We start from the raw sequence: 24,957 nt of genomic DNA, 5'->3' as shown, positions 1-24,957 counted from the left end.
AAAAGAACTTAAGAAGTAAACACTAGGAGGCGGAAGAGGGAGAAAAATGTCACTCTGTGACACACTGTAGCTGTTTCTTCTGTGCTCTGCTTCTAAAATATTACTCTATTATGCCTCATGAAATTCAGGATCTTTGCACAATGCAGCTATTGCATAGTTCATAAAACTCAGAGTGGGCACAACCTGTCTGGGAAAATAAATTAAAGGATTGTTCATGCTTAAAAAGTGCCACTTAGTTGTCTTTAATTAGTAATTCAATGGCTGACACTTATTACATGAGATTAATGACCTGATAACAGTTTCAGCAGGCAGAAAAAAATTAACTCAAGTTCAGCAACTCCAGGTTTTTGTTTATTATTCCTGTCAAATCATGTAGGCTACAAACAATTTGAAACTTTAAATGTCAACTTATGACCAGTTGCTGGACATGCACAGAAATATTATGAGACATTGTATGAAAAACAAAATTTGGGTATTATTACAAATTATTACAATTAACTTGATATCATACAGGCCCAATGTCGCAAACAGTGACTGACTTTGCTGATCCCCTGATGCTGAAAGATTTTACATCATTCAGTGAGGTGAGTTAAATCTGTAAGTGTATCTCTTGTTTTGTCTGATTCCAAAGACACTGATCTATTGTGGTGTTTCTGCTTTACCCATTGTAACTTGCGGGGAGGACATCCTGTTAATATTTCCCTGAATCAGGTCTTACAGGTTCTTAAACCAGTACATTTTGGGAAAATACAAAGGTTTCTCGAGCCATAGTTTATCTTAAGAATAAAAAAACAAGATATCCTTTTTTATCCATCCAATCATCCATTTTGGATTGTCTTCTTGGATTGTGGAGGTAAGAGGTCCATAAGGTAAACCCAGACATCCCTCTATCTAGCTCTTACTGGGGGGTTATACGGTGATCCAAGGCCAGAAGGGATATAAAGTTCGTTCAGAGAGCTCAAGAATTGCCCCTATGTCTCTTCCAAGCAGGACATGCCTGAAATACCTCTAAAGGGAGCTTCACAGGAGACATTCTGATCTGATCCCCGAATCACCAGAGGTGACACCTTTTGATTAGCAGATGGAACGGCTCTACGTCGAGCCCTCCGAATGACAGAGGTTCCACTATTTCTTTAAGGCTGAGTCCAGCCACACTATAGAGGAAGCTGATTTCAGCCATTTGTATCCAGGATGTCATTTCAGTCTTAATTTATATATCTTTACTGTAGGTGAGGATCAGAAATTAAACAGATCCTTAAATTGGGAGCTTTGATTTGTGGCACAACTCTTTCTTCACTGAGACTGGCCAGGGCAGCACTAGGAATACTGCAGACAAGGCCCTAGTCTACCTATTAATCTCCAGCTCCATCCTTCTATCACTTCTAAACAAGACACAGATACTAAAACTCCTCTGTTTAACACAGAGACTGACTCACAACCCAGAGAGACAAGTCCTTCCACCCACTCAGACAGTAATGAGAAGTATTCCGCTTGTTACTGAAGGAATACATTTCTAATACTTGCTCAGGTAATGATAACAGTTTAATTTATGTTTGGAAGTTTTCCAATAAATGTCTTATGAATTTTAAATAACATTGAAAATGAGAGGGAACAATATGTGAGAAAGAACCTGGGGACATTTTACACCATTCACCTAAAACTTTGGTTATATACTTCATGCACATTAATTTTCCCTTTATCCATCCAATTGAATTAAATTAAATATCATATATATATATATATATATATATATATATATATATATATATATATATATATATATATATATATATATATTGCTTCAAAGATGACAGCCGTTTTATAACCTTTTTTAGGAAGGTACTGTAGTCTCGGTATTGAAAATAATTTTATAGTAAGGCTAAATAAAGGGGAAAATCACGTACTTAATGTGTAAAACCCACATTTTGGGTTGATCATATTACATTTCAAAGCTTCTTTTGGCCAGCAGAATATATGAGTAGGATGCCATTTCCTTGGTTAAGCACTGGAAGTTGAAGAACTTATTAAACCAGGGTCACCTGAAGGTTGTTTCCATCCACGTCTTACATTTGTTTACCCGTACCTACGTAGAACTATAATCTTGTATTTTAGCGCTTGAGGGGAAGGAAGAATGTAATTGTTTACCCGGCCATCTCGTCTTTTAAAACAATAATTTCCTGTGGCAGTCAGTTCCTCTTTTGGCCTGTAAGACAGCGATGAGGGCTTGAATCACCCAAAACGGAAAAAGGAAAACCAACTTGACGTTAGCGGCGTCTAGCATAGCTTAGCTATGATTCCCTAAAGCATTGTGAACGTTGTACCTATATTTAAATGGCTATATAACAGCATTCTAGGTCGTTGGGTACACGAAGATCAGATGGTAAACGTGATTTGCATAAATAAGTGAAATATTTAACTGCTTAGCTTAATTGTTTTCGTATTAGCATGGTGTTTCTGGCTAGCTAGCTTGGTTATGATACGTTTTAGCTAGATACTATGTAAGCCAACTCACCTCGACCAGTTTGTGCATTTATGTCTTCGTTTAGTTGACATTGTTAAATGTTTTAGGACGTGTATTTTGCGCAATGCATCATGCATTTAAAGATAACTTAGCTAGACGGCTTAGCTTAGTAGCTAATGCTAACATTAGCACTGAGGGTGTTTTTAACCTTCAAAAAAGTTTTAATATTGAAGTGGAATATGCTGAGAATAAAGTTCAAATGGAATAGTTTTTGTCTTGTAGTTTAACGCCTATAATTTATGTGTTTTATAGGTTTATGAGAATGCACAGACATGGGTGACATGAAAACCCCAGATTTTGATGATCTTCTTGCAGCTTTTGACATCCCAGATGCCACTGGATTGGATTCTAAGGATCACATCCAGGGAACCCATGAGGAGATAGATAACCAGCTAAAACACTGTCTGGATGACAGCTTACTCAGTAACCCGGCTGCCACTGCGGCAGATATTTCTCTTGTTAGTGTAATAGTAAAAAACACAAGTCGCCAAGAATCACTGGAAGGTTTCAGTGATCGGCTTCATCCAGCACCAGTGTTACAGAATGGATTCAAGGGACAGGAAACCTGCGTTACGCTTGTGGAGCCAACCAACCCAAGTCTTTCTAATTCATTTCAGGCTGGTTTGAATGGGGAGGGCTCAAGAGAGTTTCCCAGAGAAACTCCTCTTCACCAGAAACCTGATGAAACGTCAGTATTTTCTCCATCACTTTCCCATTTTAGTCCTGTCTCCAGTCCTGAAACAGACACGTTGTGTAGCCAAGACCGGAAGGCTTCAAAACAAGAGGGACCTTGTTTTCCAGAAGCTCAGGTTTTGGTGGAACCTTTAGTTCCAGACAGGGAACAAAATTCAGATCTTTTCTTGTTCGATGCGTCTCCCAAGAACACACAAGAAAATGGCAGAAGCAATGATCTCACTGATATCTATGTCAGCAGTGACGCAAAGAAAACCACTAGAGCAGGTTGTTCATTTCCCTCTTTAGGCACTGATCAAAACTTTATAGAGACAGAATCCAAATCCCAAAACACAGTGGATGTGACTGCCTCTTATTCATCTGCCAAATCTGAGACGTCGAAAGTGCCCTCGTCTTATGAGCCTCCAGTTGCTCCAAATATTAAAAAGGATCCCAGTGAGCAAACTTATTCTAAACAGTCATCAGTATTGCACAGGGATTGTGTCAAAGCTAGTAACATGGCACCCGTATCCCCTAGAAGCCCCAGAAGTCCAGCTGAGGCAGTAAAACGGTTAATGAAACCCTCTGATAGTCCTGTAAGCATCTGTAGTGACAGCAGTGGAAAAACATCCCCTGCAGTGGCATCAATGTCATCCCCAGCTATACCCAGGGTCAGAATTAAGACTATTAAAACTACTTCTGGTCAGATTAAACGCACAGTCACCAGTGTGCTGCCGGACTCAGAAACAGATGATATTCATTCTGCTTATGAATCCTCGCCATCGCAGAGTATGATCAGTGAAGACTCCTACTGCAATGTGTCCCCTCGTCAGTCTCAAGCTGCTGACTGTAGTCCTGGAAGTAACCCAGCATGCACATCTTCACCGAAAATGCCCAGAAGATCTGAGGAAAACCCAAGACGTTTTAGGACTGCAGTCCCCAGCAGCAGTCGTGCTATCAAGCGATCTGTTGCACACAATGTGCAGAAACCAAAGAGAGCGCCATGTACAACAGGTCACACATCTAACACAAACTTCCTTCCAAAAGCAATGCACTTAGCAAGTCTAAACCTGGTCCCTCACAGTGTTGCTGCTTCAGTAGCTGCCCGTCCCTCCTCCCATCAACAGGGTCAACACATACTCTCCTCTGTAGTATGCAGCACTGTCCCTCTAGTGCATCAGGTCAAAACAGCCAACCCTATGCCCCGGTCATCTGTTTGGAACACAGCTGCAGGAACCTTAAACAGCCTTTTAACTAGTGCCAACCCAGTGCCTGTATATGTGCCTAACCTGAACCCCCCTCCAGAGTGCAACATCAAGCTTCCCCCTCACGGATATTGCTGCCTCGAGTGTGGGGACTCCTTTGGCGTCGAGAGGAGTCTGGCGTTCCATTACAACAGGAGGAGCGTCCAGATCGAAGTAGGATGTACACACTGCTCGAAGACCCTGGTTTTCTTTAACAAGTGCGCCCTGTTGGCACATGCACGGGAGCATAAAAACAACGGTAGTGTAATGCAGTGTACACAGCTCCATCTTAAACCTATATCAGAGGAGCAGATGTTTGTACCTCTGAGCACTGAGCCGGTGAATACAGGCCCACACGCCTCTTCATTACTCCCACCAATAAATGAACCTGTCATGCCCTTATATCCAGACAATGTAATTCGCCACAGGCTCCGGTGTCTGGAGTGCAACAAGCATTTGCCAGACTATAAAGCGCTTGCAAGTCATTACCAGAAGATGTCAGAAGATGTGGAAGGGCTGGTGAGTAAATGGGCTATAAAAATGTTAGAGAAAGTGCTTTGCATCCTTGTTAGTGTCAATAAAATCAAGGAAAAATGAAGCAATACTGCGATCAAGTTTCGAAAGTGAAGTTTAGAAGTAAAAGTTCATTCCAAACAGATAAAAGGATGTTAGTGCTTTTATTTAAAACCGAAAGCCACAATTATCCCTACCATTGACAGTTTAATCCAACATTGATTATTACAGGTATAAATCTTTACCAAATATTTATTGGTATTTTGATATTAAGATTAGGAATACAAATCTGTTTACTTTAGCAATAGTTTTCAACTTTACTGCACTTGATGTAATATTTTGACCATTTTATTACACATGTATACCAAACCCATATTTGCTGATTAATTAACCGGGCCATCTGCTTGGTTACAGCCTCCAGTCTGGAGCTCATTCTTTGCTAATTTTACTTTTAAAACAGCATCACCTTTAATAAGGATGACGGGTGGTGCCCATTTGGATTAAACACCATCACTGTTTGTGGTTTCCAGGACCTGAAATATTTCCAGATGAATGTCTGTTTCTTGAAAAGCGTGATAGCCTTCTTTCAGCCAGCTGACCAACAGTGCACAGCAGTATTTGAACAACTTTTTTTTACGTCTGCAGCAGAGATTTAGACCTCCTGTGTGCATCACACACAGGTTATTAGGATGTTTGGTAATAGAAGAAATGTAAATTATAAACCAACCTATACCATCACGTTGCTGTACCCATTCTTTAGGTTTACACTTTTTATTTAAAGTTTTCTGATCCTTTTCCCTTGTCTTTGTCTTTCATGGCAGCAGATTTGTAAAGTGTGCTCAATGTTGTTACCCAACAAGTGCAGCTTCAGAGCTCACCAACGCCTCCATGCCCACAAGTCCCCCTACTGCTGTCCCGAGTGCGGTGCCCTGAGTCGTTCTGCTGACATACAGAAGCATGTCAAGGAAAACTGTCTGCATTATGCCCGCAAGGCTTGGTACAAGTAAGTAGGCTAAAGAATTAAAACAGGTCTTGCAAATACACAGCAAGGTGTTATTAATAGTGTGTTTTATATTTTCTTCCAGATGTCTTCACTGCGATATGGTTTTCCGAACCCTTCAAGGACAGAAGACTCACATTGAGGAGAAACACCGTGAGGTCTTTTACAAATGCTCCGTCTGTCCAGTTGCCTTCAAGACCCCTGAGGGCTGTGAAGTACATTTAAAAAACAAACACAGATCTAGCAAACAAACGCCCCAGTAAGTAAGCGGCAAATGATCGGCCGTACGTTTCATTTGAAGCTTGTTATCACAGTGCATATTCTTTTGAATTTTTGCAGGTTGGTTTTTAAGTGTTCCTGCAAGGCAGTTTTCAAGAAAAAACACCAGTTTTTTCAACATTTTCATGAAAACGCCAACAAGCGAGTTACGTGTGTGTTTAAGTGTCCAGAATGCAACTCGGTTTTTCCAAAAAAGCGGCTGTTAATGCAGCACTTCAAGGTTAGCCCCAACGTATTGCTTATTATTATTGTTTTTAAGTTTGCAATAATTTCCCTCCATTAAGTTGTTTTTTAACTTGCAAAATTATACACTTTTTAAATAGTATAAGTTACACGAAGGATGGGAAAAACGTAATTGTTTGTAGTGCCACAGTACTAATTCTATTCAAGCATCTTGTTACAAATTTTTTTTTACCTTAATGCGTCGTAAAGTATAAGGTATGGTGTCTTTACCTTCTGTAAGTACTTTCTTCTGTCCCTTATGCTTGTCATTCGGCAGGGTGTGCATGTGGGAAACATGACAGCAGAGACAGAAAAAGACACTAAAGAAAAACAAGGGATGGATAGATGCCCAGAGTCTCATCCTGCCCAGCAGGAGAAGAGTCTCATCGCTCGCAAACACACCAATAGTCCAAGAAAAAAGCCGGAGCAGGACGCCAAACCTCGCGTTAGGCCTAGGGGCTGGACATGCGGCGAGTGTCTACAGTGGTTTGCTGAACGAGAGTCCTACGTTTCTCACATAAGGAACAGCCATGGAAAGGTAGATGTCCAAAAATCCCAAATGTTTCCACTAAATGCTAGTCTGTCTTAGGATATTTAGACAGCGTGATGAGCTGCGGTGTGACTCGGGTTACATCCTGAGGGCTGATTCCTCGAGTGAAATCACAATACCAGGGGAGATTATATGCTACTTTCAATGGACTTTGATTATAGCTTTTGACCCTTTTATCCCTAATTATAGAAAATGCCAGAATTATTACCACACCACTTAATGAGCATGTTAGAGGGCTGTGCAAATGTAAGAGCTTTTTATGCTGTGTTTGGATGGTTTAATGTTGTCTCTCTTTCTAGACTCAGTATTTACAACCTTCACGTTCATGATTTGTGTCTTTGTGAGATATAGTGAAATACATATTTGTAAATATGCTATTTTATTGCCCTCAGATATATATTAATGAGATTTTGGGTTGAATGATTCCCAGTTCTCATGTGTGGAGACATTTTGACCTAAAGATCTGATTTGTCTGCAACCTGGTGACAGCTGTTCACAATTTGTTTGCTGGCCTCAGCTTAGTCTTTACAGCTGAATTAGTAAGGGCTGGAATTAGATTCTTATTCAATTCAAATTCAAAATACTTTATTCATCCCAATGGTAAATTAATTGTTGTTGTAGCTCATATTATGCAGGTTTCTTCAAAGAGTTGTAGATGCTGATGGCTGTGGGCAGGAAGGATCTCCTGTAGTGGTCCGTCTTACAGTAGATCTGAAGAAGCTTCTGACTAAAGACACTCTGTTGTTGTAGGACAGTCTCATGAAGAGGATGCTCAGGGTTCTCCATAATGTTCTTCATTTTATGAAGAATCCTTCTTTCCACAATGATCTCCAGAGGTTCCAGAGGAGTCCCCAGAACAGAGCCAGCCTTTTTTATCAGCTTGTTGAGCTTTTTTAAGTCCCTGGCTCTGATGCTGCTACCCCAGCAGATGATGGTAGAAGAGATCACACTTTCCACAACATACTGATAGAAGATATGCAGCATCTTGCTGCAAACACCAAAGGACCTAAGCTTCCTCAAAAAGTACAGTCTGCTCTGTCCCTTCTTGTAGATGGCTTCACAGTTGCATCTCTACTCCAGTCTGTTGTCCAGGTGAACCCCGAGGTATTTATACTCCTTGTAAGAGCCATATGATTGAAATAAGTAATTATTTATGTGGCAGGAGCACACGGCTTTGACACTTGGGCGGTGGGTGTGTCGAGGTGGGTGTGACTGTCACTAAGGTATGAATGGGAGCCATACTGGCATGCTGGTTTTGTATGTATGAGGAAGTGGGTGCGCCGGTGGTGGTCGTAATTTCTGTTGACCGTGACATGACTTCGTTGTATTGTTTAGCCTGGTCAGTATGTGTCAGTCCTGTAAAGAGAAGTATGGCAGTTAAAGTGGAAGAAATTGATGGTTGCAACATACAAGAAGCGACCTGGAGAGTATTTGAAGCACGCGTCTGACAGTCGAAATTCACCGAGTTAACCCAGTGCAGTCCTCTACAACATCGTTAGTTTGCCGCACAGTTATCCCTCCACCACCTCCACCTCTTCTCCCATGATGAAAATAGTGTCTGACCCATTCCTGTTTCTCTTGAAATCTAGAATCATCTCCTTTGTTTTAGTCACGTTCAAAATTAGATGATTGTTTCCACACCATGCCACAAAGCGGTCCACCTTCTTCCTGTACTCAGCTTCTTGTCCATCTCTGATCCACCCCACGACTGCAGAATCATCCGAGTATTTCTGCAGATGACAGGAGTCTGTCTTGTACTGGAAGTCTGAAGTGTACAGAGTAAAAAGGAATGGTGAGAGTACAGTCCCCTGTGGTGCTCCTGTGCTGCTGACCACCTGGTTAGACTCACAATCCTTCAGTCTCACAAACTGTGGTCTGTTTGTCATGTAGTCTTTGATCCAGGAGATTGTTGAGGCCTCCACCTGAGTCTTCTGGAGTTTCTGACAAAGCAAATCAGGTTGGATTGTATTAAATGCACTGGAGAAATCAAAGAACATGATCCTCACAGTGCTACTGGCTTTGTCCAGATGACAGTGGGTTTGTTGAAGCAGGTGTATGATGGCATCTTCAACTCCAACTCCACAGCGATAAGCAAACTGAAGGGGGTCCTGATGGTTTACTGTTTGCTTACTCAGGTGGGCCAACAGGAGTCTCTAGGACCTTCATGGTGTTGCATGTCAGAGCAACAGCTCTATAGTCATTGAGGAATGATGGGCGAGTTTTCTTTGGTACCGGAACAAGACAGGAGGTCTTCTGGGCCACGCTGAGGTTGAAGAGGTGCTGGAAAATCCCACAGAGCTGCTCTGCACAGGCCTTTAGGATTCTAGGGCTGACATGATCTGGACCTGCAGTCTTATTCCGGTTCAGTCTCTCCAGTTGCATCTTCACCTGACTTGACTTCTTGAGAGGAGGATGCTGAGCTTGTTTCTGAACTGAACCTATTGAAGAATATGTTTAGTTCATTGGCTCTGTCCAGACATCCATCCGATCGTCCTTCTCCTTGAAACCTGTGATCTTCCTTATCCCTGACCAACATCTCTGAAATTGTTTTGCTGCAGCTTCTTTTTTATACACCTCCTTATCTTGACGTTAAGTTTCTTCTGTATGTTCCTCAACATTTCCATCTCCCTTTCTGTAGGCTTTTTTTTTTCTTGTTAAGCAGGTCCTTCAGGTCACTTGTGATCAAGGGTCGGTTACTGGGGAAGCATCTAACCGTTCTGATGGGGATGGTGTTATCCACACAGAAGTTTATATAGTCAGCTACACACTCAGTTATGCATCCCCCAGTCTGTAGCTTCAATCCAACCTCGCAGGGCTTCTTCAGCTTCCTGTGACCATCTTCTCACAGGTTGCCTCTGAACAAGGGGCTTATATTTCGTGCAGAGAAAAATAAGATTGTGATCTGATTTGCCTTGAGAAGGTCTTGCTTTAGAGATGAATGGTATGATAAAAGCTATTTCTTACAGTATTTACCCAAAAATTGAAAATAATAAGGCATAACACGATCTACTTGCTCTCATTTAAAACAGTAAATCAGCAATTATTCATACTGCGTATTGTTATAATGATGTTATCTGTTCCAAATAGTTATTGTTGTTTTAATAATCAGTAGTTGGAAGAAAAAATCTGTGTTGGATTTGGAGTGCAGATCTGGGAACGATGTGCGAATCGAGTGAACGTGTTCTAGTTGCAAGTTGGAAAACTTGTAGCATTTTTCTAGTTGTGGAGTTGCTTCATGCTATTGGCAACGCTAGCCGATGACAGTATACGGTATTCTCCGTAACTGTATGTGTCTGTCCAATGGCTTTATTTAGCCACGAAATGCCAAAGTATAAATAGATTTTATTCCTGCGACTTCCGACTTCAGGAGGTGTTTTTTAATAAAATTGTATTTAGTGGGACTTTGAAACATCGAAGTTCCAAGTACAAACAGAAGGCAGTGTAACAAGTAGATATTAACTGGTTAATTAATCAGACTGTTTAATAGATGCACCGCTCTTAGTTTGCCAACTGTATTTGTAAAGCAGCGTAACTTTTAAAAGTGTTCTGGGTGGCTCTCCTTTAGTTTATACACCATGACTGTCTGCGATTTTTATTTATTTTGTTTGTGACCGGCAGCATTTTCAAACTGCCAACTTTGTCTTTCTTGTAAGTGAAGCAAAATGTGGTAGCCTTCTTTAAGCCTGCTGACAGGCAGTCCACGCATTGTTGTTGTTATAATGAATATATTACATCAACCAACAAATCGTGTGTAAGAAAGTTGACGTCTGTCTAAGTTTTGCAATTTGGGTGAATTGATGCAGTTTTGCAAGCTTGTCTCATTAGAACTATGTTTGATCTTTGTACTTCAGTCAATGAGGAAATATCCCTGTCGCCACTGTGAGCAGTCCTTCAACTCTGCCACCAGTCTGAGGAGACATATTCGCAGTGAGCATGATGGTAAAAGAAGAATTTATTCTTGTTGGTAAGTTAAAACAATTAATCAGGTTTAAGTGAATCTCTGTGGTCTGGTTTGTTGCTTTTAGCAAAATGTTTACAGCACTACGGTCCCTATTCCGTAGGTACTGCACGGACCCGAAGACGACATTCACAACAGGTGTGATGTTGAAGAACCACATTAGTCTTATGCATGGAATTAAAAACCCGGATCTTAGCCAGATGCCCAAAACGTCCATCAAAGAATTCAAAAACCCTTTGGGCAAGGTAGGTATAGTGCCGTGAATCAGAGATTTCTGCTGGGGTTTTTTTTTTTGCTTACAGATACAAGTTTTATTAAGAATACTTGAATACCAGACAAAGAGAACCTGAGTAAATGCTTTTGAATTATGATTTCATTAATTATTTATTTCAGTTATTATTATGACCTGATTCGGAGAAGTGGTTGCCCCCTAAACCTATTAACTTGTACAGGTCTAGGATCAGGAAAAGGGCAGCTAGCATCTCTGCAGATCCCACACATTCTGGACACAAACTGTTTTGATATTTAACTTCAGGTTGGCGGCACAGAGCAAAAACCAGTCCCCACAGAGACAGTTTCTTTCTCCAGAATATCTCTGATAACCAGTCAGAGCGCCCAGATCAAACTTGGCAATTAAAGCTGATTCTGATTCTTTTGATTCTTAAATTTTTTTTATGCTGATGTGCTTTGGGTCATTGTCCCAAGGCCATGAACTGATGCACATTCACCTTTTGTAATTGGTGATAAGAGCAGAATTCATGGTTCCATCATTTTTTGCAAATAATCCAGGTTCCAAAGCTGCCCCAGCTTTCCTATTGTTGAAGCATGAATGCTGACCCTATGTGATGGATGTGAGGCCTGCAGTGCTTTAGATGTTGTTCTGGTTTCTTTTGAGACTTCTTGAATGAGTCGTTGACTCACTTTTGGAGTAATTTTGGCCACACGTTTTTCTTTATTTCTGCGTTCCGGCTCTCTGTGTGGTTCACTGAAGTCCTGAAGCCTCAAAATGTTTTTCGGACCCTTTTTACTCTTCAAGGTGTCAGTGACTTTGTTTTTCATCTGTTCTTGGATTTATTTTGATCATTTTTTACGATCTTTTAGCCTATTTAATGTCATACAGCTTCTGTTCCACTATTTATGGATAATTTTGATTAAGTGAGGCCAGGGAAATTGTACCAGAAATTAAATGTGAATAAACGTATCACAGTAAACTCATGATTTACAGAGAACCATGTTGGTTTAGATTGCTGTTTCTTCCCTTAGTAGATCCATTGTTTGAAAACTGCTTTTTATATTTACTCAGATTATTTTTTTCTGGCTTTACATTTTTTTTATGTTCTCAAACATAAAAAAAAAAATCAAAAACAAAAGAAATTTGTAACGAGACAAAAACCTTTTAAGCACCGTGATTGGTTCCTGTTGGCCAGTATTATCATGTAACAGATTTTAGTGATGACTGTTTTAAAAGGTTGTATTTGTGATTGTCTTCAGGTGATAATATCAGCGTCACCTGTTGGGGACACACGGGCCGATAGCCCGGATCGCATCGATCTTGACGCTCATTCAGCTAAACGTCTTAAAACTCAGCTCCGCTGCTCAAAGTGCGGTTTCATCACAGACGACAGTACAGAGTTCCAGCAGCATATACCTCAGCATAAAACAGATGACAACACTCCTCAGTGCCTTCGCTGTGGCCTGTGTTTCACATCTGTGTTTTCTCTTAATAGACATCTTTTTATTGTGCACAAAGTGAAAGATCCCAAGGAAGATGATTATGAAGAAGAGGAGAAAAGACATGTTGGTAAAACAGATAGGAACAGCAGGTTGGTTAGATCAGCCGCGGCTGATCAGGTGAATGACTTTAAACCCTTGCTGGATGAAGAGCCAGAAAATCCTCACTCCACAAACACTATGGACAGTCATTTAAAACTAAACACTCTCTCTCAGACAGATGCAGCTTCGCCCCATTAGCGAGGGTTTCATTTGTCCCAGAAAATGCCGCATTTAGTTGTACTTTTTTTTTTTTTTATGGAGTCGAGCCAAATTTATGCTTCAGCGTCAGCTTGACGCAGGACCTGCGCTCTGTACCTTCCCTTTAGCTTGACGTGCACCTGTCCTGAAAAATAACTCCATGTCGTAGCAACCCATGCTAACAACTGCTATTGGTCCAGGTGGTGTGTGTTTACGTGGATCGCTGCATTGCTCGTAATTAACCCCCCATGTGGATCGAGAGCATAAAATGTAACAGGCTGTGACCAAATCAGTTTGCTCACCAGTTTGGCTGTTTATTTTGAGCTTTTAACAGCTCTGGTTTTGCACATCGTCTCCTTTGCTGCATTTCTTGTCTGTGTAGAATCTTTATTCAAGATTGATTTGCTTGCGAAATCCTTAAAAACCCACATTCAAAATCAGTTGTTGCTGAAATCAACCTGAACTACAGATTGAGGTGGAGAAAAGTTTGTGTATGACAGCATGCCTTTGTGTTGAGACTGCACATTTGGGGTGGTTCATATCCTTCCCTCAGTCCCTAAAAGAAGAAGGTTAAGTTAATTGGTAACTAAATTGACCAGAGGGTTAAGTGTGCATGAGTTTATTTGTTGTTTTCTTTATGGTAAACCTGTAACAGGCTGCCTTCTCCATCTGTCCACTTGAATGCCTTTCTGTTGAATGCTAGAAGTGGATCCATCCTTTTACTGATCTGATGCTGAAGTATAAATTTGGCTCACAAGAATTAAATTATTTTAATGGATGGGAGATAAACATTTGGGGCCTTTTTGTTTGCTTGTTTTTTTTTTGTCATTTTAAAACGGTGGTGTATTAAGCAAATCCATATTTTTAAAGAGAACAGTATTGTCATTTTTCACTGAATTAAATTTACCTTGTATATTAGTTATAATGTAAATTGTACTTTTCACCTAAAACTGCACCCATCTTAATGTATTTTCAAAGCCCATCTCAACAGGATGCTCAGGAATATGTTTGCTTAAAAGTCAAGTATTGATGGTTTAATGGGGAAGTACTGAATTTTCACCAACACAGTCAATGATTATATAGTTATCTGATATTTAGTTTTAAATGCCACATGCAAGTAAGATATTTGTATTTATTGTATCACTTCATTGCAAAACATAGTTTAAAAGTACTTTAATTGTAGTACTCACACATTTCTTGTAAATAAAGAAGGAAGAACAATGCTTTAAGACCACATACACGTGTAAAAGAGAGCCTATAAAAGTTAGGCCCTGAACATAATGAATAACAGCATTTTCAAGTAAAAAATGCACCAATCAGTCAAACAGATATGGGAAAGGCCAGTTTTACCTTTAGCAATTCTGATTTGTGATCGGCAGGGCAAATATCCAAAATATCTACCTTTTTTCCCCTCGATTCATTATATGTGTCAAAGCTGAGAATGTCTTATATTTTGCGCCATAAATGTATCAACCAGTTGTATGCATTTTGATTCATGTGTTTAAGTTCAGTAAAATTATGTAAAGGGGAGGGACAGATGCATTCCTTATCTACACACGTTAATGAGGATAATCTTGTACTTCCTTCAATTTATGATCGGTTCAAAACTGCTAAACACTATCGGAGAACCTGCAGGTCATCTTTTCCTTTTTATGGTATAGTTCCTAAAAAAAAAAAAAAAAAATCTGAATCGCCAGGTTGGTATTGGCCAGACAAAGCCTGATCGGTGCACTTCCTCTTTTCAAATGTTTGTGATTCCCTGTTAATCAAACATGTTTAAATCAAATTTGGCTTTTTGTTTTTGCATGTTAGTTTTGGTGCAGCAGTATTGAAAATACCTCAAATCACCAGAAGTGTATTTTTTTCCAGCAAACAAATGTCAGTCTTGTTTCAATTCAGGGTACATGGTTTTGGATAATCCTGAGAGGATGTGAGAGTGAACTCGGGTGCAACATCTAGGATACTGTTTTATAAATCCCAACCTGGGGGTGCGATTGAATGCAGAAATATTTTAGGGGTAAAATAACTCATGGACCTGCGTTTATGAAGGATGTTTGTTGTCTGTAGGTTCTGATTTGTGCAGCAGTACTTCTTGTTTTGTGTTGTTCACATGACGGTTCCTACCTCCACAGGAAATGGCAGCGATGGTTAAATGTTCAGAAACTTTGAGAGGTTGAAGTTAATCTCAGTGCAATGTAAGCAATTCTTTTATAAAACTTGTATTCACCTATGTTGTTGAATTTTATAAATTATTTTTGGAAATATTTAGGTTTAATGGTCATATTGACTTGATAAACAAGTTAACCTTTCCAATAAAGTGCATGAAGTCACAGTGTAGCAGTTTATCTGCTAGTAGGTGGGAAGGGTTACCTGTTCACACTGTACCTTTTTATAACATTCAGTAAAACACATTTTTACTTTTGATACAGTGTACAAAAAGAACTTGTATAGAAAATAAATGTGTACATTAAGTAATAAATGAATCCTGGATTCACAGCATCCTCTAAGCCATTACATCTGTTCAGCATGCAGTGGCCTGTGTGCCTTGCTGTTACATGAAGTACTTGCAAATAAACAGGTGCATTTAATGAAACATCTGCTCCGTCTTGTTTCTGTAGCATTAAATATTTTTCTTAGGTGATGCTGGTATTTAAAAGTGACAGCTAATGCCTTTGCAATGAGGTCACACTTCACACAAGTCACCTAAATGAACCCAGTGCGACCAATAAGCAACAAACACTGGAGGATGACCTCATGCTATTAGAAAATCAAGCCCAGCCTATCTCGGTATAAAAAGCTGTTCTCGTATTAGGAGAGCTGCACAGATTTTAATTAACCTTGAAAGTAAAGGGAGAAGCAGCATGAAAAAGATCTACGGAGGAGGATTTTTGTCGTCTCTCATCCTTATCTCGTATATCGTGATGACAGCTTCCGAAATGCTTGATTTAACTGAACTTAAAAACAAAATTTCCAAGCTCAAAGTGAATCCCAGGGGAAATCTTTGGGCAACAGGTAAGACATTTTCATATTGCTGTAAAAAATAATTTTTTTCAAACAGAGGTTTGGCAGTTTTAATGAGGAGTCTTTGTTTTTTATTTATTTTTGTTAATTTAGGGCATTTCATGGGAAAGAAAAGTGTGGATGGCTCCTCACTGGAGACCGTTTTTGAAAATATAAACGCTCCATCTGAAGGCAGAGATGTGAGTCCTGTGGCCAGACCGGAAGATGTACAGGCACTGATCACCAAGATGTGGAGAGGCGCACAAAAAACAAGAAAACACACTCTGGACATGTTAGTTCAATCTTTTTTCTACTTTTATTATTTACTGATCATTTATTGCATTATTTAAATTACTATAATTGTTTTATTTAGTTTTATTAACATTTTGTAATTTATTTTTTATTGGAAATATTTAACTACTGCTAATACTATTGCCATCACTATAGTTCTCGTCTATATAATATTTTTGGTTATTTTTATAATTATTTAGTAATATTTTTATTTCTAATATTTCTTGTTTTTTTGTCTTCATTTTTTTTTTTACAATTACCAGTATTATTGTTTTTATAATATTTAGATAAAAATATAGTATTACTACTATTAGAATCAGAATCAGAAAAGCTTTATTGCCAAGTACGTTTTTGGACATACAAGGAATTTGTTTTGGTGTAATCATACTACGTTTCTATAATTATATTACTTTATTTTGGTTATTTTACTATGATTCACATTTTTTGTTAGTAAATCTGTTATTTTATATTGCTGTTATTTTCCCATTTAGTTTTATTTGCTTAAAATTATTAGGACTATTATTACTATTACTGTTCTTTTATTACTGTGATTAATATTTTTCTTTTAATCATTTCATCTCATGGTATATTTTTGTTTTTATGTAGAGAGAGAGGAGATCCAGCTTGAAGAAAGTCAACCTCTGTAGCACCAACTAATGAAGATCAGAGATTTATTATTTTCAACAACAAAAAAATGCCTGTGATATAAGCAGTAATTTGTTCCTTGTGATATTTATTGTGTTTTATTCGTCTTGGTGTTTGTTAATCAAAATATACCTCTCTGGTTTGTAACATATTGTAGATTTCTCTCGTTTCAATAAAAAGAGCAACAACAAAAAAATATATATGTAGCGTGTGTTTTATTCAAGTGTTTTTATTTTGCGCTTGAATGACGGGTCTGTGCTTTGGCGCCCCCTGTTGGCTTGCCTGCTTATCACATCCGGGTGAAAGCGCTGAGCAGCAGCATCGTGCTGGTCACCTTGTAACTAACCAGCACCAGTTATGCCTCTAATAGTAATGTGTGGGTACCCGTGTAGTGGGAAAACACGGAGGGCAGAAGAGCTGAAGGCGCATTTTGAAGATACCACCGACCGTCAGGTTCACACTGTTGGAGACGGAGCTCTGGGCGTTGATAGAAACCGTGTTTACGCAGGCAAGTTCGGCTAGCTTCGTTGCCATTCACTATTGTTCGGCGCTGTTCGTTTTCTCAGAACTTTCCGACCCGCTGAAATCGTCTTAAACGGTATTAGCTTCATACTTTGGCTTTATCCCACTCCGTTTAATTATTAGCGACCTCAGCGTGTTTTATTCGAGTACCAGGATGCTGTGGCATGTTAATACTTGAGCGGGTTTTTAAATATAATCGCGTCTCAGCTGGTGAGAAACTGATGAAACACGTGATCTAAAACCTTACAGTTAATTATGATGAATGCAGACATGGGTGTGATATAATATTTCTAACTTGCTATCCTGTGTTAATTAATTAGCCCAGAGTCCTTTGTCCTTACAATAAAAGTATAAGCTATGCAGCATAAACTGCAAGGAACGCATACATGATACTTCTGAAATAACATAGAATAAATAAAAAATAAATACAATTTTAATCCACCACCCAGCTTCATTACGGTTCTGTAATGTGACGTTTGTTATATAGTAGCAGTTTAATAAATATATTCAGTATTTGACCATAAATCTGATTCACAAATTAATTTATTAGTAACATTCTTAGGTGGGAATACATATTATCCTTTAGGTTTTGTTGCCAAACCGCGCTAATCCTAAGGGCTTCATGCACAGCCGCTGTAATAAATCACAAAAACGATCAATTTCCGGCATACTTTTTCAGCTCCGATTGGCATTTTTCGTACCCTTACCTGTTCATGTGCTTCATGTTAAATCAGATTTTTTAAAATCTTTTTTTTAATATGCTAGTCTGCTAAAATGTACATTATACTTTGAAAATGTAACGAACAAAACAGAAAAACATGCACATTCCCTGAGGCAGCAACATGTGACAAGTTTTTTGTGTGGAGTTATTCTTAGCTGTTTTAGATTTCTTTCTGTAATTTGCCAATTTTTTTGTTTTATTTATTGAATTCTTTTAGCCATTACATTTGGAGAATTTTGTCTTTACACGACAGAAACGCAGGTTTTGCTGGTTCTGTCACAGCAGCTACTAGGCCACAGCTCCATTTTGAAGAACATCTCATGAGATCACAAACACAAACTGTGTCTAATGACTGCAGTGGGTGGGGTTGGTGTGTTTTATGTGGTTGGTGTGTTTTATGTGGTTGGTGTGTTTTATGTGGTTGGTGTGTTTTATCGTTGTTATGGGCTAAACGTTCCGATTGGTTGCAGATTCCCAACAGGAGAAAGATGCCAGAGCATCTCTAAAAGCTGAAGTAGAGAGGTAAGTTCATCTCCTCACTACCACACCCAGGTTGTTACAATTAGACATAAAAAAAAATCATCTTTTTACAAACTATTTGTTTTTCTAGGAAGGTCAACAAGGACAACATTGTAATCTTGGACTCATTAAATTACATAAAAGGTACTTATCAACAGTTACGTTCGTTGTGCTAATTATTGTTTAAAGCACTGTGGCGTAACTTCATTATTAACATATCTCACAGGTTACCGCTATGAACTGTTCTGCCTTACGAAGCATGCACAGACACCACACTGCCTGGTAAGCATGCATGGGAAAAAACACTTTGGATCATAATGACAAAAGTGGGTGTGACTAAAATCTTTGGTGTCTGTTGATGAAGGTTCACTGTTTGACGTCAGGTGAGGACAGCTCATCGTGGAACAAAAACAGAGAAGCTGCAGAGCAATACAGCCAGAACATGTGAGTGAGAGGTTTCTGCACTGAATTAGAATCACTGTGATGGTTAATGTGTTCTATTAAAGTGTAATTTTACTTGCTTTTGAAGCTTTGAAGCATTAGTTCAGAGGTTTGAAGCACCAGACTCCAGAAACAGATGGGACAGCCCTCTCTTCACAGTCCTAAAAGACGACATCCTTCCTCTTGAAGCCATTTCTGATGCGCTTTTTAAAAGAAAAGCCCCCCCACCGAACCAGTCTACACAGAGCGTAAGGAAATTCACAGAAGCCATATCGTGTGCAGAAATGTGTGAAATGCCAAATGTTTATCTGAGAGGAACAGAGTGATTTTCTTCTTGTTTTGCCCACAGCAACCCCTCTCCTCAACAAACTTCCTGTATGAGTTGGACAAAATCACACAGGATGTTTTAATGGTGCGTCCCTCTGTATGTTTGTTTGTTTATTTTTGGGGGTTTTTGCTAAAATTATCTTCTGAGTTAAATGTCTGAAGCCAGTATTTAAAACCCAACATGTGAAAAATGTTGGGTTTTCTGTCAATTTCTGTCAAGTGCTTATTTTGTATTTTTTTTAAACTGATCAATTATTCACTTTATTTAAATTAAGCGGGCCATTTATTTAGTGGCAAAACAAAACAGATATAAACAAAAAAGCAAAGAATGTTGCTGCGTTTGATAACACCGACTGACATCTTGTTCGGCAGAGAGAGAGAGGTTTGTGAAAATAAAAATCCATGGCTTTCACCAATAAAACTATAGCTGATGATTCTGCCACAGCCATTACACTTTAGAATTCATACAATGTCAATTCAGAATATTAAGGAATATTAAGAAAAGGTGTAACTTTAACAAACTTAGCAGAAATATACTTATGTGTTGTGTTGCAAAAGGAGGTCTGATCACTCTATATGGGATTACCGCCTGCTTTTCTAAAGACATTATTTCACAGCGGTTACACTGAAACCGAATTAAAGTCACTTCAAAGTAGAAGGACATTTGTTAAATTTGCCAGATTTATATTCATTAAGACCTTCGTGACATGTCCTAGAGGAGCATTAACTAGAAATTCTATTCTAATAATTTGTGGTATTTGTTACTGTAATGGTATTTTAAAAATCATTACTTTATTTGGCCATACATTCATCACTGCCTACAGTTAGAGCCCCACAAACATAAATATTAAAACAATAAAATGTACCAGTTACCAAATATGCAGCTTAAGAACAGCAGTTACAGGAAGTAGACACACACAAGAACTAACGATTAAATGAAAAAAACAGTTTTTCATTATCCCCACCATCTACAGTGTATTACAAGAACATTTTTCAGCAATAATAAGACAGAATTGCCTATTCTGATTGTTTCAATTTGTATCTCTGACACAATCATCGTTAAACATATTTCTACTTTGGTTAGCTGATTTTATCAGTGTTTTCTACATTGAGCCCTTTAAAACCGATATTCAACTTAGGTGGCTGGATCTGAATGTTGTTTTTATATACAGGATACCTGTTTATTTAAGTTAACAGAAGATTTGAGCTTTATTTACAGTGGGAGATGACTAATTGCATGGACAGTTAGAAACATATCTTTGCAGATTGTAAATATGAGAATTTATAATTATGTTTCTGTTCTTCAAAAGCAGCAAATTAGTGTGCTAACTATGAACTTGATGTCTGAGACTGATTAGCAGACATACAGAACCAAACAGAATTAATAGAGACAATCATTTCTCTAGCTCTGGATGTACTCATTTTAATTTTTAATTGCTGTTACATAATAAATAAATAAATAAAAACCTTCACAGTACATCCCAGAAAAGTAGCTTTTTGCATAATTTGCTGATTGCTGTTTTTCTGGTTGTTCCACTTACTTTTAGACTCTTATCATATGTATCAGTCTTTATCTACCGAATATATTGTTTAATAAAGGCAATAAAAATCTTTCAGGCAATTTTTAACGCCCAGAAGACGAGTGTTCCCGGGGACCTTATCTCAGTTCCAGGAGCTACAGAAAAGATATCCTTTACTTTTCAAACCAAGAATGATCTTTTCATTTTGATTTTCTGTCTTTTCTGATGTTACAGTTCCAGGTAAGCTTAAAAGTCCAACGTTGATGACTGTCGGGTTAATTTATTTTTCTCATCTCTGATGAAGGAAGTCGCATTTGCTTGCTGATGGGCGATAAAGGCCTCATCATCAAAGATCCCCATAAACAATCCTGAACTGAAGGTGAGAGCAGCAAGCAAAGGTAAAGGTCTCATTTGTAATAAAATGCTGATAAACGTGAACTGTGGAAACTCCTGGTGGCCTCCCTGCGACGCCCTTTCTCAGAAGCGAATACTTTGATTAGTTTTTCTCCTTTGAACATATTCATCCAAGCAGGAGCTCATCTAAAAGCTCTGTGTTGGTTTGCCTTCGACGACGGGTGCATAATTTAAGTTCCACATTAAGTCGGTAACATTTTGTTGTGTGGCTTAAAGCTTTCATTTAGATGCTTTAGAAACACAAATTTCCTGTCTGGCTCTAAAAAACCTTATGACCTTAACCTAAAACAAAACGTGGAGCTGACCAGGATCGTCAACATGGCAGAGCTGAGGAAACTACGGCGCCAGTTCATCTGTTACAGCAAGATGCACCCGACGGAGAACACGGGCCAGATTTCCAACATGTTTGTTCAGTATTTAAATAAGGGTCTTCATTAAATTAAATTACATTACATCAAAAAGCTGTGTTTTTTTTATGCTCCTTGACAAATATATGTTTAAGTTTGTTTTTTGTATCAATCTTCATCTTTTTTATTTAAAATAGGAAACAAAAAACTTGTGTTGAAATAAATGTGCTAAATTTAGTTACATGGGCGATCTGCTACCCCTGGAAGGTAAAAAGCAACATTAAATAACACACATTAATACAATCACGTGGTCAATGAACACATGAGACAATTGTGGGGCAGTACACAACAGGAACATGTTTAAATATGAGATTTAATCTAGTTCAACTACTGTAAATCTGTACAGAACTCCATCATGCTTGCTTGTTTTAAGTTTGACTTTAGTTTAAAGTTGAGGGAAAAATAAGGAATGACAAAAATTGACCATTTCGTTAGTCTTATAGCAAAAATGCCCAAGTCATGTGATCTAGGCAACAATGCTGTGAAGCTAATGATTTTAACGATCACTTCTAGAACATAAAAACATGCCAGCTATCAAGGCCAAAAGCAAAGTCCAATAAAATAGTTTTGTTTCTCGAATCTGAATAAAAAAATCTTAAACTAAATAGAGCAGGATGAGCTGCTTTGGCATATTTTGTGCTATTGGTTGATGATCAAAATAAAAAAAAATAATAATTGTGTTGAAATCTTTTTACCATTTGAGGTTTTATGGTTTTCTTGTTTATGTACTTTAAATCTACCAATTTGCATATAGAGATTAATATTTATGTGAAAAATAAATGTAAAAATAGAATTTGATTAAGTTGGTTGAATGTAAAAAAAAAAAAAAACATTCACCAGAAGCACAATTATATGTGCACCTCACAATCTCGTCAATGGTATTGAAATTGAACCATTTTTCTGAGTTACACTTCGGCGATCAGAGTTTCTACAAACTTCTAATTAGTAATTCATGACTGTGATTCTCAGGTTTATCTTAATAGCATGTACAGTGCGGATGTACAAGAGGATGTGAAGGAGGTAGAAATAAAATCTCTAAACCCGTGTTCTGCATGCCAACTGGTTTGGAGTGATCCCTGGATCTAAGCTTTTCTATCCTGCCATCACACCTGGAAATGTGAAGCTTGCTGTACTCTTCTGGGACTTTAAATGGGGCCGTGTGCTTTTATTAGATTAACTTCAGGGCTTTAAGCAACAAACAAAAGAAGATGTGGGAAAGCACCTCTCTGTTAGATATGGAAGATGATCCGTGATGAACAACAGAGGAAGCTGTAATTATTGGTCGGTGAGTTTGTTAAAAACTTTAAAAAATAGATTTTTCTCCCTTAATGAATGTACTCCAAATCAAAAGTTTGATTTTTCTACATTTTTCACTATGATTATGCTAGAGCAGTAAAAGATGGTTTTATTTTAAGGCTTTTTACACTTTTCCAGATGTAAATATACGTGGCACCACATAAATTTTTATTTTAAACAATTTCCTTGTGTAACATTTTGCTCATTAATGGGATTCATAGGCAAAATCTACCTGAGAAACGTTTCGTCAGAGAGTGTGTGTCTTTGTGTGACAACAATGCCAAAATCAAGAAACAGAACCAATTTCAATTTCTTCTGTAATGTACAAGCACTCTGTTTTTTAAGTAAGTGTTTATTGAACAAAAGGTTAAGCACATTTAAAAACTTTTTACAAGTTTAATGCATTGGGAAAAAAATGACCAAAAATGCAAGAAATATAGTAGCAAAATAAACAGATTTAATAAGACAACGGGTATTTATAAAACAGGTAGTATTTACAGAATTGCGTTGCTTATCCTTTTATGTTAATCAGTATTTTTCTTCTTCAGGGTGACAGCAGTGCCAAAGATCCGATCCCAGTGGCTGAAGAAGGGAGCATAGTTGCTGCTCGGCTTCTGGTGGTGCATGTCGTGGGCAGGGGCGCCCCCCAGCAGACCAAAAGGCACCAGGCGGTTCAGGGTCCAGGGCAGGTCGTACCCTATGTGGTCCTCCACGGACATCCAGATGCTGAAAACTGTTATGCACCATGTGCTCAGGGGGTGACATTTTAAAAGAATTGGGTCCAGGTTGCTCCAGAAGCCCACGGTCATCAGTTCTGGAATGCTGAGCTGCTCTGTGGACCAGGAGAACGGTGCCATGTATTCGTGGTGAACTGCATGCACCCATCGGTAAAGCTGTACGTTCTTGTGGTGCACAAAGTGCCAGATGAAGTACTGGGTGTCAAATAGGAGCAGAACAGCCAGTCCTTCTGTGAACACCTGATATAACGTGGGAGCATCCCGCGGCAGGGCTGGTGTTGGCAGTATGAACATGCCAACTATGACAGCTGGTAAAACAAAAAAAATGTGGTTATACAGAGATGTCATGAAGCTCTTGACCATCATTCCCAGCGTTGGCCGCCTCTCTGGTTGGATCTTGTACTTGTGGAATAAAGGGACCCTTTCCCCCAAGAGGTCCAGCACAGCAAAAGGCAAACTGAAGAAAAAGTAGCTGGAGAAGGCAAGGATGACAGGGAAAAAAGGAGACGAGACAAGAGACAGATGATGAAAAAGCAAATGGTCCCAGAGGGGCTGCAGGACATTGTCCGATGCCCTGAAGTAAGGGGACCTCAATGAGAGCTCGCTAATGTTATGCATCTTTCTGTTGGATGTTGCTGCTGCTAATCAAGATAAGATCCGGGTTTATATAATGGAGAGCAACAAAAGGGACTTTGCTCTCTGTCCCAAAAAAAACAAGAAACAGAAGCTTTTCTCCCCACAAGAGCTCAATGTGTGCCAAAACATACCTTGGTGAGATTAACAAAACCCCTCCACACGTTCATAAGACTCACAAAACAAAGATCTTCAGATTAGAAGGTTTAATGTGGTGTAAATGCAAGTCAGATCTAGAGTGTTTTTATTGATGCCATAAAAATCTGTCTAACAGATCATTTTATTACTGTTGATGGATCTTGATTCATTATGAAACAGCCACACTTGAACATGATCAACAAACAGGACAGCACACTTTACCGAATAATTCAAGTCATTTTTGATCATTCCTCCGTATCAGCTTGGAGGAATGCGGCACATTCCTCCCAACAAAACAGGATGAACTGAACAGCATGGCCCACGTTGGTGGGTTTCCTGAAATGTGTTGCTGGCTTTGAGGCTGTCCAGAGTTTCTCTGAGATTAGGGTCAGCTTTTTGACTTTTTGACAGTTTGA

General features: G+C 38.7%; 2 protein-coding genes across 3 annotated transcripts; both read left to right on the top strand.

Annotated features, from left to right (window-relative positions):
• Positions 1-2,144: 2,144 nt before the first annotated feature.
• On the top strand, positions 2,145-15,523 carry znf592 (zinc finger protein 592). Of its 2 annotated transcripts, none has more exons than XM_047383626.1 (9): positions 2,145-2,380; positions 2,774-4,956; positions 5,775-5,953; positions 6,036-6,209; positions 6,290-6,449; positions 6,729-6,989; positions 10,853-10,965; positions 11,063-11,204; positions 12,451-15,523. In XM_047383626.1, exons 2-9 carry the CDS (start codon positions 2,794-2,796, stop codon positions 12,928-12,930), a joined length of 3,672 nt encoding a protein of 1,223 aa, XP_047239582.1. In that variant the 5' UTR covers positions 2,145-2,380; positions 2,774-2,793; the 3' UTR covers positions 12,931-15,523. The 2 variants fall into 2 exon arrangements, with proteins under 2 accessions (XP_047239582.1, XP_047239574.1); XM_047383618.1 differs by having other exon boundaries at positions 5,772-5,953.
• A 1,601-nt stretch (positions 15,524-17,124) lies between these two features.
• kti12 (KTI12 chromatin associated homolog) lies at positions 17,125-23,766 on the top strand. The gene is made up of 10 exons (XM_047383634.1): positions 17,125-17,374; positions 18,580-18,631; positions 18,720-18,772; positions 18,855-18,910; positions 18,993-19,072; positions 19,158-19,317; positions 19,419-19,481; positions 21,014-21,082; positions 21,625-21,734; positions 23,582-23,766. The coding sequence occupies exons 1-10, from the start codon at positions 17,224-17,226 to the stop codon at positions 23,631-23,633; spliced, it is 846 nt and encodes a 281-aa protein (XP_047239590.1). The 5' UTR covers positions 17,125-17,223; the 3' UTR covers positions 23,634-23,766.
• The last annotated feature ends 1,191 nt before the right edge of the window (positions 23,767-24,957 follow it).

The sequence above is a fragment of the Girardinichthys multiradiatus genome, chromosome 2, assembly GCF_021462225.1.
Source record: "Girardinichthys multiradiatus isolate DD_20200921_A chromosome 2, DD_fGirMul_XY1, whole genome shotgun sequence".
NCBI lineage: Eukaryota > Metazoa > Chordata > Actinopteri > Cyprinodontiformes > Goodeidae > Girardinichthys > Girardinichthys multiradiatus.
The sequence above is the reverse complement of the archived record's forward strand: the minus strand, read 5'-3'. Positions and strand labels throughout refer to the sequence as shown.

Coding starts and splice junctions, on each gene's coding strand:
- znf592 (XM_047383618.1), top strand. CDS start 2,794: ATGGGTGACATGAAAACCCCAGATTTTGATGATCTTCTTGCAGCTTTT. Junction 6,210..6,289: donor TCTAGCAAACAAACGCCCCA/GTAAGTAAGCGG, acceptor GAATTTTTGCAG/GTTGGTTTTTAAGTGTTCCT. Junction 6,450..6,728: donor TGTTAATGCAGCACTTCAAG/GTTAGCCCCAAC, acceptor GTCATTCGGCAG/GGTGTGCATGTGGGAAACAT.
- kti12 (XM_047383634.1), top strand. CDS start 17,224: ATGCCTCTAATAGTAATGTGTGGGTACCCGTGTAGTGGGAAAACACGG. Junction 18,773..18,854: donor CTCATTAAATTACATAAAAG/GTACTTATCAAC, acceptor CATATCTCACAG/GTTACCGCTATGAACTGTTC. Junction 19,482..21,013: donor TCACACAGGATGTTTTAATG/GTGCGTCCCTCT, acceptor AAAATCTTTCAG/GCAATTTTTAACGCCCAGAA.